Genomic DNA, 13,562 nt, shown 5'->3' on the forward strand with positions numbered 1-13,562 from the left:
CCACTGTCTTCTGACCTTTGGTGTAGAGCTTAGATAGAGTTATTACCTTAGCACCAGGTCCGGATCTACAAAGTTCAGATTCCTCCAGGTGGGTGTTGCTTGGATCTGGGTGGGGTCTGGCTAATGTGCTCCACTTCTTCCTGCTGTAGTTGTTGGAGTTGAACCCTTTGTGTCACTCTGGCAAGCTGCTCCTGAATCAGCTGGGGTGGGTCTTGCCTCTAGCCTCTTTGCAGGGAGTTCTGCTGAAGGGTTCCATGCTGGGTCTGCACTCTGGGTCTATTCAGGATCTGCCGGCCACTGGTGGTCTCACTCACACGCTTGGCCTAGGCTCTGGGTCTATTCAGGATCCGCCAGCCACTGGCGGTCTCACTCACATGCTGGGCCTGGGCTCTGGGTCTATTCATGATCTGGCGGCCCGGAGTCAGCTCACTCACATGCCAGGCCTGGGCTCTGGGTGCGTTCAGGATCTGTTGGCCCCGGGCAGTCTCCCCAGTGCAGGTTCTGTAGGCCTAACCATGGAAACCGCATAGAGGAAGCATCTCTGGAGGAAAGCTGCATGCAGGCAACCAGGGAGCAGAGAGAAGGGAGGCGCTCAGAGGAAGAGTGACCCATCAGTTCTGCCCTCGGGCTCTGACTTTGCTGATCAGGCCCACTTCTAGCAGCAAGTCAGCAGTGGCAACCCAGACATCTGTCCTTTGCCGAACTTCCACCCCACCTTTGCATGCCTGTGGCTGTAGGGGCACTTCTGCACTGGTGAATGGCTTATAGACCTTCTGAAACTCATCTAAAATACTGTTTAATAATTTAGAGACCCTAGTTTTTACTGTTTCTTTTGTATTATATGTCCAGTTTTCAAGTATATTTATAGTTGGTCTTAAACTTGGTTTTTGTATAATTAAGTTATATTTGATTGCATACTGCCCTGAAATTAAAGGAATTGTGTTCTAAAAGTTTCTGAATGGTAGCTCAAGCTGTATCATAGAAAAGCTCCTACAAATTATGGGTTAATAATTTCCAGTCACCCCATGAGGCCTATTTTAATTCACAACGTAGACTGTTAACTTACTTTTACTTCTTTCTTTTTTTTTAAATTGTTTATTTATTTATTTATTTTGTGTGTGTGTGGCCAGCTCAGCCCACCAGGGGGCGGGGCTGACTGGCATGTGGTGCTGGGGGATTGAACCGCAGGCCCTGTACTTTGTTTAGCTTAGCTTGTTCTAAGTAGGTGCTTTAGACCACTGAGCCATCTCACCAGCCCCCTTTTGCTTCTTTCTAATTCATCTATAGTCTATTGGAATTTCTTGTTTCTCTTTGAATCATATTTTAGTTAACTGATTGATTAAATAGGCTTTTATGTACTAATTACCTGGAAATGTTATTACTAATGTTGGCAAAAACCTGATACTTTGGACCAGAGATTTGAGGCTAATACATGAGGGATTTGAGAGTATCACATATTTATGAGATTACTTGGATTTTATTGTTTGTATTTATATTCTATTTGTTCACATTTAATTTGAATTTTTATTTTTGTTTATCCTATTTGAGAGTATAGTGTATGGTTATAGATAGTTTTATGTTAGACATATTTCAGAAGTTTTATTAAAAATAAAAATATCTGAAGACAAAAAAGGAAGAAAAAGGCCAGGCATTGGTGCCTACCTGTAGTCCCAGGTTATTGGTTATTCAAGAGGCTGAGAGAGAGTTGCTGAGAATTTGAGGCCATCCTCAACTGCATAGTGAAACCCTGTGTCAAAAAGAAAGCCAGTCAACCATCCAACAAACAAACAAAAAAGATCAAGCCAGAGAGAGAGAGAGAGAGAGAGAGAGAGAGAGAGAGAGAGGAACGAGTGGTGGTTGGAACGAGTCTCTCTCCTTCCCCTTTGAAAAATTGGAGTGGCAGCTAATTTTTCTGATGTAGATAATAGATCTGTTGTTTAGAAAACACTTTTTTTTTTGCTTTATAGCAATATGCATTTAAGTGAAAAATAGATTAAAGAGTTCAGTTTTTTCTTGGGTTTTGGACCTATGAACCAAAGTTATTAAATATGAGGAAAAATGCTTTCAGGCAATTTTATCTTTGCTTTTGTCATGTTCTAAATGCATATACATGATTACTAGGCCTTTAATATTTCTTTAGTAACTTTATTTTGATGTTTATTTTCTAGACCAGCTTTCAGTGCCGGAGGAAAAGGCAGCAGAATTACTTCTGGATATTGAATGTGTAATTACCTTCTATTGTAAATCACGTAACATTAAATATAGTGCATTACTTAGCTGGATTCATCTACTGAAACCACTGGTGCAACTTCAGCTGCCACGAAGTGATTTATACAATTGCTTTTATGCTATTATGAATAAGTACATTCCCAGGTAAAATGATTTAGTTATAATTTTAGAAGTTTTAAATATGTTCTAGTTTGCTTTGAGCTAACATTGTTGAAGTTACTTGATAACAGAGTAAAGGTTCAGCTAATTTTTAAGGTTATAAGAACTATGCAGGTGTCTGCATCTTGTACGGCAAATAACCACTAGGAAGAATGTATGCAATGTGTTAATTATTGAAACTGTCCTACCAATTTGGTTTGAAACTGTCTCATTGCTATTTGTTTCTCAATAAAATTATAGAAGAAAAAAAAAAGAACTATGCAGGTAATTGGTTTTTTTAAACTTCATTTTTATGGTTTTAAAGGATTCTTTAGTTAAGAATTTTTACTTCTTGAGTTTATGTAGCATGACTCTTCAAGTTTATTAGATGTGATTTCTATTTTAGTGTCCCTACTTAGTTTTTTTCAAGGTATAATGTCTATTACATTATCTACATGAAAACTAAGATTTTGGGTACTACCTTAGTGTGGTCAGGAATAACTTCCTGGGCAAGTGACATTTACTTTGAGACCAGACAAATGTGTAGGTGTTGAGGTGGGAGTCACAATGGTGGGGCACTCACTGATGAAGCCAGGAAGAATTACTTGGCTTCTAGTGCCATGGATTAGATAGTCAAATTTTAGAGTCAAAAGAAACTTTAGACACGTTTGAGACCAGTGATTTGGTTGTGCAACTTGGATGCATATTAGGATAAGGGGAGCTCTTAAAATTCTCACTGTCTATTTTCAAACCTAGTTACATTAAAATCGCTTGGTGGTGGACTTTGGCATCAGTGTTTGTGTTGTGGTTTTTTTTTCCCCCTCTTAATTTAAACAGTGACGAATATAAGGTAGGTATCTCATTTATACCTACAGAAACTAAAGCAAAGAGAAAGAAAGATTAAATTTCCTTCTCAGGTTATACTTCGAGTGTGTGTGCCTGAGTTAGGATTTGACCTAAGTTTCAATAGATATTATATTCTTTACTGATATGGCTCTTCACCTTGGTTGCTTGTTAGAATCAATAAAAGGACCTTCCCTTCTTTTCATAATAATTTTATCAGATAATATTTACGTACTACAAGATTTACTCGTTTAATATGTACAGTTCACTAATTTTTGATGTAGAGTTGTACAGACATAATTACACTTTTAAAACACTTTGACTACCACAGGAAGCAAACCCATTCCTCTTTAGTAGTCAGCTCTCCATTTCCCCCAGTGCTCTTAGCTGAATCTCCTTTCTGTGTCTGTGGATCTGCTGTGGGCATTTCATGTAGATGGAACCACACAATATGTGTTTTTCTGCCTTCTTCCCTTAGTGTAGTTTTCTGGGTTCATCTGCACCGTAGTGTATATCATTCTTTCATGTGTTTTCTTCTTTTGCCAAATAGTATTTCATTGTATGCATTTAACATGTTATTTACTCATTCATCAGTTGATAGACATTTGAATTGTTTTCACCTTTTGGCTATTACGAATATGCCACTATGAATATTTCTTTCTCTGACACATGTGCTTAGGATGAAATTGCTGTAGCACATGATGCCTCTGTGCTTAATTTTTGAAAAATTAGCAGTTTTCCATAGCAGCTGCATTGGAGACCCCAGTTTCCCTACATCCTTGCTAACACATCTTATTTTATTTTTATCTTTTTAATACGGCCATCTTAGTTATTTTTTCTTGCTGCTGAGACAAAATACCTGGCACCCACAGTCAAGGGAGAAAAGCTTTATTTAGCTTACTGTTTGTAGAGGTTTCAGTCCATAATTGGCTGCCCCAGAGCAGGGTGGAATGGCAGAAGAGCATCACAGAGGAGAAACAGTTCATGGTGCACAGAAGGTAGCAGAGCAGGCAGGCAACTACAGATAGCTAGCAGCAAGCCTCCTTCCACCCCTTATAGTGTATCCAGGGGACTTTCCCTTATGGCAGATAGCACTCAGACCTTTAACTCTAGCATTGTACCATGAATCAGTCACACACTCTAGATCCAGCCACCTCCGAAAAGCCCCATGTGTGATACACGAGACTTTGTGGGGACGTCTAAATGCAAGCCATAACACCGTTCTAGTGGGTGTGAAGTGGTATATCACTGTATTTGTTTTATTGCATCTTATTTTTCCATGGTGCTAAATTGTGCTCAGCTTTACACATGCTACGCAAGTACTTACCCCTGAGTTACAGTCCCAGGTCCTCACTGAGATTTATGACTTACATATTTCCTTGTTACTTACCAATGTTGAGTGTTTTTTCATGTTTATTGGCAATTTCTTTTTTTAGAGCTATCTAGCCAAAGAACAAATTTATTGATGAAAAACATGTATTTAGAGATCCTTATCATTTCAAATATAAGTGCACTGGGTAGCGCCTACATACAGGTATATTTTTAAAACCAAGCTCCATAATTATAATATGTAGAAACTCATGCTACCTTGAAGCTATACTGCTCAATAGCAGGAAATCACACCCAAAGATGCCAAACTACTGGGCTGAGGTTGCAAAAGAGCAAACCTTGGGATTCTTATTTAGGAATCATGTCATTCTAGGTCTCTCTTCTGCCTGTATTTTAGTACTTTTCATGGACATCATTCACTTGACAGAGCTAGCAATAGGAAGGACTTGATGTTCTAGCTTTCTCTTTAGACAACAGTGGCACTTAGGAGTAGAGGGAGGTGCTTTTACATTGAGCTGTATCCTGCCGTGTTCCTCCAGTGCCCTCTTCCCGGAGCTTCACATATAATAGCACGCCAGCTATTGTGAGCATTAAGGTCTCTGGAAAGAACACTGAGTCCCACAGATAGTTTCTAGAAGAATTTCATTATAACATAGCCTTCTACTACAGATTCATATATAAGATGGGTTGAATTCTATTAAACAGAGCCTTGCACTTGACAGTAACTTCATAATATGCAGCTACTAAATAATACATGATGACACTTTCAGAAATTGAGAGGACCAAGATTTAGGCAGTTACTCTGCCCTTCTAAGAATTTAATGAACACTTACACTTGACAGGGTAGTAGGAAAGTAGACTTCTTCTGAACTCTAGATCTTTTGGGGTCCCAACCTTATAATAATTAAGTTCTATTTTAGTGATTTTTGTAGTTCTCTTACTTGAGTGCTGTCTGGGTTTATCTCTTGAGAATCTTCTTAAAGTGACTGTAGAGGTTTTGTCAAGTTAGATGTAGTAGGAAGTGTTAGCAAGAGAACTTCTGTGGTTCTGTCAAGTGGGCTTGCCTCCAACGTGTTGATCAAGTGTGCAGGTGGGAAGAGGAGGCTTGTAGGAGGTGCAAGAGGAGGTGCAGGAGGATTGATTGCTGATATGGTCATTTCTGGCCTACTAATGTAAAAAAACCTTTTGTTTCTCTTCTAGGGATTGTTCCCTGAAGGGGAGACCATTTCATCTCTTCCGATTACTCATCCAGTACCATGAACCTGAGCTTTGTTCTTTTCTTGATACAAAGAAAATTACTCCAGACTCCTATGCACTCAACTGGGTAATAAAGTGAAAGTAGGAACACTTAATGAAAAATAGTTTGAACAAAATTATAGTTAGGTAGTGGTTTTGTTTGGTTTGGTTTTTTGGGACAGCATCTTAGGCAGTTCAAGCTGACCTCAAGCCCATGTCAGAGCTCACCCCTGCCTTGAACTGATAGTGACCTCACTGTCTCAGGCTCCTGAGTACTTGTATTACAGGTGTGTGGCACTATGTAGCTAGGTAGTGTTTTTTCAAGGAAATTAGAGTTCTAAATTATAGACCAGGCTGGGCATGCTGCTGTACACCTTTACTCCCAATACTTGGGAGGCTGAAGCAGGAGGATCACTGTGAGTTAAAAGTCAGCCTGAACTGCAGTAGTAGAACCCTGTATCTAACAAGCAAGTGAGTGTAGAACATTGGTACTTAAACCGTAGGAGTAAGGTTACTGGTATTTCAAAATAATTTTTTTTGCTTGTATGTTAACTCAAATTATTTATTTAAAGTTTAGCTTTTTGTTATATTACACATAAAACTATAATATGTTTAGTATGTATTAATATGTATTATGTGTTTACATATATATAAATTCAATATTCACTGTAGTAACATTAACACATTTCTGGGCTGGGGAAATAGCTCAGTGGTATAAGAACCTGCCAGGCAAGAGCAAGGTCCTGAGTTCAAGCCCCAGTACAAAAATCAATAAATAAATAACATTAACACATTTCTGCATATTTGCATGTATGTAAATATATATCAGTTCATTTTAAAACTTTAATGAGCTCAAGCTACTGATGCATATAAGAATTGGTAAATAATCATAAGGAGGATTAGGATTATCAAATAGTTAATATAAAGGAAAATAATGTACAACTCAGCACTCTGTTCTTCTATATGTGTATTTCTGATGGGATATCTTCTGGGTCAGTGGTTCTCAACTTTTAGTTTTAGAACCCTTTATACTTTTAAAATTTATGACTTGTTACTGATTTATTAGGAAGTGAAACTAAAGAGTTTTAAATATTTCTTAGTTCATCCAAAAGCGATGCTAAATCCATTACATGTAACATAATTGGCCCATTTTTAAATGAAAAGCTAAGCTTTTTCCAAGTCCTGTTAAAAGATAGGTAGATTTGGGCGGGGGAGATGGCTCAGTAGAAGTGCTTCCCTGGCAAGCACAAGGGCCTGAGTTCAATCCCCGGTTCCGAAAAAAAAAAAAAAAAAAGATAGGTAGATTCACATAACTGCTTCTTTATTCAATCTGGGATGATATCATGTAACCATCAGTGAATTCTGCTATTTATTTATGAGAGAATGAATATGAAATAGACCAAAATCCAGGTACTATTATGAAAATAGTTTTTATCCCCAGCCTCCCCAGTAAACAGTTTTCAGGATTTTTAAGGTCCTCATCTTAGCACTTTGAGAACTACTCTTCTAAGGTAAATTGAAAATGCTTTAAAACAATGACTGGAGCAGGGCATGGTGGTACATACCTGTAATCCCAGCACTTGGGAGGCTAAAGCATGAGGATCTCTGGGAGTTTGAGGCCAGCGTGGCGTGCATAGTGAATTCAAGGCCAACTTAAACTACAAATTGAAACCCTGATCAAAAAAACAAAACAAAAACCCAAATAACAACAAAAATGATGATTGGGTGCCAGAAGACAAGAAATTGAACATTTCCTTTGGTTTTTTTAGGTAATTAGGATTAAACTCAGGGCCTTGCACTAAGTTACATCCTTGGTCCCCACTTCTTTTATTTTTTATTTTAAGGTAAGGTCTCACTAAGTTGTTTTGGGCTCCAAGCTCAATGTCCCAGAATGCCGGGATTATAGGCATGCACTATCATGCCCAACTTGAATATAATTCTTTTATGTCTTACTTAACTTTTCTTTAGAAAGAATCTTATTTTTGTCACTTAATAAGTGTGTGATATAACATATTTATAAGCTTCAATTTTATCACCTATAAATTGGGAATAAAATATAAAAGGCTGATGAGTTAGCAATCAGGTATTGGTAATTTGAGAATTATAACTGGTTTCACTTTGGGACTCATTAAATCTTAAACCATCAGTAGTCTTTCTCTTAGTTTTCTCATGGCCACAGGCTTATCATTTTGGGTTAAAAATAATAAAATTGTGACTGATACTCATGTTGCCATTAAATCTCCTTACTTATATTAAGAAATGTTAACCACCCCACTCCATCTTTCTCTGTTTATCATACTATGAATCGAACCCAGGGATTTGTGAATGCTAGGCAAGTACTCTACCACTGAGCTACATATGTAACCCTTTTAAATTTTATTTGGAGACAGAGTCTCATGAGTTTCCCATTGTGGCCTTGAACAGAGTCTTTCTTCTGTCTTCCAAGTAGCTGGGATTATAGATATGCAGTACTGTGCTTGGTCTAAATACATATGTGTTGTCAGAACTCTGAATTTGTAGTCCATTATTTCAGAAAGTTTAATCTAGGGCCAGGAATATAGCTTAGTGGCTCAGCGCCTGCCTGGAAAGCGAAGGTCCTCAGTTCAATTCCCAGCACCAAAAAAAAAGAAAAAGAAAAAGGAAATTTAATCCAAATGCTAAAACAATTGGTTACTCTGTACCTGAAGTGTCGGTTCATTTTTGCTACTTTATCAAACTGATGAAATAGGGTTATTTTTCTTTAAAAATCATATGCTGAAGGGGCTGGGAGTTTGATCCCTGGACCCGCCGTCCCAGCCCTGCCCCTGGGGCACACTGAGAGGGCAATTGAGACTGAGCATGGTGATGTGCACCTGTAATCCCAGCTCTCAGGAGGCTGTAAACAGGTAGATCACTATGAGTCCGATATTTGCCGTGAGACCTTGTAGACTCTGTCCTTAAAAAAAAAAAAAAAAAAAAAATTCCATAAGATGAAGCAAAACATTTCTAGACCTTAAGACAACTGTGAGTAATACAGTGATAGCTTTAGTTGAGCTCAGATTAAAATTGACGGTATATTACTGTTCTGTTTGCATTTATCTCTTATCTGCATTTGTGGTGTAATTTTTCAAGTAACAAAAAACATAAAAGCATTTTGTACTTTAAAGACTAGGATTGAGTAAAACGGCAGTTACATGGGCTGTGGTCTTCCTAGTCCCAATGCCAACACTCACTAATTATGTAAGCTTGGGAAAGTTGTTTGATCCAAATCTAATACCCTAACTGAAAAATGGGGAGAAAATGTCTACTTCACAAGCCTTTTGGGAAAATTAAGAGATAATAGACCATTATCACAGCAGTTTTAGTACTAAATGTTTGTTTCTCATTAGCTGCTTTATATTAAAGATGTCTTAAATATAAGATGTCTAAATCCTTTAGGTGGAATTGTTTTCTGATCTTAGAAAGAATGTCCTACAAATATGACTTAATTCATGCAGTTTAAAACCACAGTTGGGTACCTGTGTATAGTGGTACATGGCTATAGTTCCAGCACTTGGGAGGCTGAGGAAGGAGGATCACAGTGAGTTCAGGACAGGGACTGCATAGTGAGACCCTGTCTCAAAAAAAAAAAAAAAAAAAAAAAAAAAACAAAACTTGATCATAGTAAAAATGAATAATAACACAAGTGGGGCATAGAAAAAATAACAAATTAGCAACTTATTTGAAATATAAAACTGGATCTCCTACAATCTGCTGAACATTATCAGTTTTGTTCATCTATGTTCAAATAGTTTATAAGTAAGCTTTGGAAGCAGTGTACATTTGTCATTAAAATTTTATTATGCACTCTTTAGATACTATATTTGAGCCTTATAATTGCCTTGTAAGTAAAATACTATGCTGTAATTAATAGTAGTTATGCTAGTTGCCCTTATAAGACTCTAGGTAATTTACTAGTTATTATACTATGGCAGGGATATATGTTATTTGTTTTAGATATTCTTGGTTAATTATCTCTTTCCACACAGCGGTAGAAATGGAACCTTAGGAGGTTAGTGACATGGCCTCAATCACACAGCTAGTAAGAGACCCCTTCGTGTTTTGAATATACATGTTCTGCCTCAGAGTTCCATACACTAATTTTAAATTATATTACAAATCAGGTGCATATAACTTGTTGTAATATTTTTCATTTGCTTAGTACTTTTAGAAGTATTTACACACCAGCCCCAGTGGTTTATGGTTTTCATTTAATTTCCTACTTACAGCTTGGAAGCCTCTTTGCGTGTTACTGTTCCATTGAAGTCACTCAGACAATATGGGATGGGTATCTCCAACAAGCGGATCCATTTTTTATTTATTTCTTAATGTTAATTATCCTTGTTAACGCAAAGTAAGTATTGATTTGATGAGATTTTTTGCCTTTCTCTCAGGATGGTCTGTTAACATTTAACGCAAATTTAATTTGATTCGCTTTTGCAGAGAAGTTATTTTAGCACAAGAGCCAGACAGCAAAGAAGAAGTTATCCGTAAGTATTATTTAACATGGAGAAAAGATTTCAGGTCAGTTAATATTTCTAAAACCCAGTTTTCTCATCCTTAAGTTTAAGAGATTAGGCGTAGTTGTTCTAAGATTCCTGTATTTCTGTTACTCTTTGAACATTCTAGATTCAGACACCTTAAAGATTTTCTCTGATTTTGCTATCCTCAATCCTGCATGTACTTTTACTTTTTTCTTCTTGCCTGTACTATTTCTCTGATTTTGATACTCAAATAGAATGTTCCCTCCCCATACCCCAGTGTGCCGTTTTGTATTTAGTTTACAGTCTCAGTTGGGAAGCTTTCATTCTGTCTTTGGTATCTCCTCACTCTTGGTATCTCCTCACTCTAGTTCTTCAACAGAAATCATCACATTCTCTCCATATCGTCTTACTTATTATGCTTTTTTTATGCAAGCTCTTGGGAACTATTCTTTTCTTAAAAAAAAAAATTCTAGGGGCCCTGGCATAATATGTTTGCAGAACGAACAATGAGTGAATTCTCATTAAAACTAATGAATTTGACTTTATTATCTGACTGTGCATTATTAATAGGAAAATTACATTGACAGAATCAGCATTTTTCTCTATAAATAACTTTTTAAAAACATCACTTCCATTTATGTACTATTTATCAGCCTGGACATATTTTAGTTTTGAACATAAATAGTACAAACTTTTCACAGTTTGTTAAACATTATCTTATCTTCAATTGTATTTCAGAGTTCTTAGAAAGTATGCCTTCCAGTTTGAATCTTGAAGATATAGAAGACCTTTTCACCCTGGCTCAGTATTATTGCAGTAAAACACCAGCTTCTTTTAGAAAGGTAAGGGGCAAGAAGTGAGCTGCTCTTCTGTATTTCACATTTTATTTATTGTCATACTGTTTACATCAGCTTCAGTCAGAATATTCTTAAATTACTATTCTTTACTATCGTTTGAGGTATTGCATTTGTGTGGTTTCTTTTACTACAATGTTCTCCTTAGAGAAGCAGTTTTTTTAAAAGATAATGGAAATCATCTAACCTTTGTTCTGATTATTGCTTATTACTGATCCCGAGAAACTTGAGAGATATTTCTTAACCAAGTGTTTTTGTAGCTTTAAAAATTGTCTTTCAAAAATCCAGTAGATGTTATATAGTTATATCTTTTTTTCTGGAGTCAGCCTTTGGCTGTCTTAGTGATGTAGAGAATTGTTGTAAGCAGACAAAAACTGCATCCCATAGCCCCTTAGAGACCAAGATCCTTAGACTCGGTGCTTTCAGTGGAGGGCACCAGGTTAAAGCATGAATGGTGTGCACTTCTAGGAAATAGCACCTTACCAAGCATGAATAGTAGTGGTGGGGGCAGCGTTTTAATTTGTAGAGAACACAGGTTTGTCTGTGACCTCAGTGGCCTGTAAGAAGATTGTTATGTTTTTTTTCCTTGTCTTTTTGAGACAGGATCTCACAGTTCAGGCTGGCCTTGAACTCACTTTGTAGCCCAGGCTGGTCTCAAACTCATATCCTCCTGCCTCAGCCTTCCAAGTGCTGGGATTACAGCCTGCACCACCATGCCCAACTGCTGTCATTTTTTAAAAAACATTCTGCCATAGATATTCCTAGTAGGAAGTCAACGTGTCACTGAAGTGTGAAGGGTAAAATATGCACAGTATAGGTGTCTCAGAAAGCAGGTAGTTTTCTTTAAGAATTACTTTCTTCAAAACTAGGAAATTTAAAAAAGAAATTGTTTCTGGGGAATTTCAGCTAATTTAATAATTTCTTTGTATGAATCACTTCAGTTTCCAGCAGTGTTGAGTGAGTCAGATCATGGAAATAGTGGTTTAGCAGACTGGGTGAAAAATGTCTTTTTTCTTTTTCATTGATTTTTAAGAGAAGTGCCTTTTCTTTAAATATAGATTATCTCCTCTAGTAGTTGCAAAATACACTGGGCTATACATTAGGATATTATGTCATTTATTCAATTCATTTCTGCCATATTTTTGTTTTTATTATGAAAAACACAAGCACTTTTTTTTAATTTACTTTTTTGAGATGGTCACAGTTATGTAGCCCAGGCTAGCCTTGAATCCATGATCTTCCTGTCTCAGTCTCCTGTATGCTCTGATGACAGGTATACACTATCATGCCCAGTAGGAAAGCAATTCTTTTTCTTAGTTTTATTGTTGGTTTTTTGGCAGTGCTAGGGGTCAAGCCCATGGCCTTATACATAGTAAGCAAGTGTTCCACTACTGAGCTACCTTCCCAGCTCTGAAGATTTGTCTCAGTTTTTTTTTGAGACAGGATCTTGCTGTCTTGAATATGTGATCCTCCTCCCTCAGCCTCCTGAGAGCTGGGGTTACAGGTGTGTACCACCAGGCTCTGCCCAACTCTTTTTTTTTTTTTTTTTTACGGTACCAGGGATCGAACTCAGGACCTTGCACTTGCCAGACAGGCGCTTATGCCACTGAGCTATATCCCTGGCCCTGCCCAACTCTTAAAAATGAAATGATTGTATGGCTAAGAGCTGTGTAGAATATTATCTTTTTCTAAGAATTTGATTTTGTATGAACTCTCACAGGGACTTTGTGTGTTTTAAACATATAAAATTCAAGATTATACAATACTTTTTAAAAGCCACAAAACCCAACAAGTGTACATAATTACTTTGCCCCTTATCATAGTGAAACTATAGTTAGGGAGAAAGTTTGAATTTGATTTTTCTCCATAATATTAAAAAATTTCTCTTCGAATAGGATAACCACCATCTTTTTGGTAGTACTCTGTTGGGAATTAAGGATGAGGATGCCGATCTGAGTCAGGCTCTTTGTCTGGCCATCTCCGTATCAGAAATTCTTCAAGCAAATCAGCTGCAAGGGGTGAGTCAAGGAAGGCCACAGGAAATTGGGCCTTTAAGTAGAAGGACCCAGGATTGGGCATACACCTCAGCAATACTGCTTGTGCTTACAAGTCAGCCTGCACCACTGGAAAAAAAAAAAAAAAGGAATGTTGTTTTCCTCTTTATTGTGTTCTATAGAATTAATTCATTATAGCAATGTGGGGCCAAATAGCTCAGTGGATTAAAGTGCCTTCAAGCAGGCACAGGGGCCGGACTCGATCCCCAGTCCTGCCATGCCAGCCCTGCCCCTAGGGTGCGCTGAGGTGGCAATTGAGACTGGGCGTGGTGGCACACACCTGTAATCCCAGATTTTGGGAGGCTGTAAACAGACGGATCATTCCAAGTCCAATTTAGCAGTAAGACCCTGAACTCCCTGAAGACCTTTCCCTAAAA

The 13,562-nt window shown here is 37.5% G+C and overlaps 1 protein-coding gene across 2 annotated transcripts in view; it reads left to right on the forward strand.

Moving 5' to 3' along the window:
- Tbc1d23 (TBC1 domain family member 23) overlaps nucleotides 1-13,562 on the forward strand; it is a 69,097-nt gene that overhangs the window by 24,901 nt on the left and 30,634 nt on the right. For both annotated transcript variants that reach the window (XM_004636583.2, XM_004636584.2), the window contains exons 4-9: nucleotides 2,169-2,373; nucleotides 5,740-5,863; nucleotides 10,023-10,147; nucleotides 10,237-10,283; nucleotides 11,016-11,119; nucleotides 13,027-13,149. In XM_004636583.2, the coding sequence (XP_004636640.1) occupies nucleotides 2,169-2,373; nucleotides 5,740-5,863; nucleotides 10,023-10,147; nucleotides 10,237-10,283; nucleotides 11,016-11,119; nucleotides 13,027-13,149 (728 nt within the window). The remainder of the gene's footprint in view (nucleotides 1-2,168; nucleotides 2,374-5,739; nucleotides 5,864-10,022; nucleotides 10,148-10,236; nucleotides 10,284-11,015; nucleotides 11,120-13,026; nucleotides 13,150-13,562) is intronic.

Source organism: Octodon degus, unplaced genomic scaffold (genome assembly GCF_000260255.1).
Source record: "Octodon degus isolate 3935 unplaced genomic scaffold, OctDeg1.0 scaffold00081, whole genome shotgun sequence".
NCBI classification, from domain to species: domain Eukaryota; kingdom Metazoa; phylum Chordata; class Mammalia; order Rodentia; family Octodontidae; genus Octodon; species Octodon degus.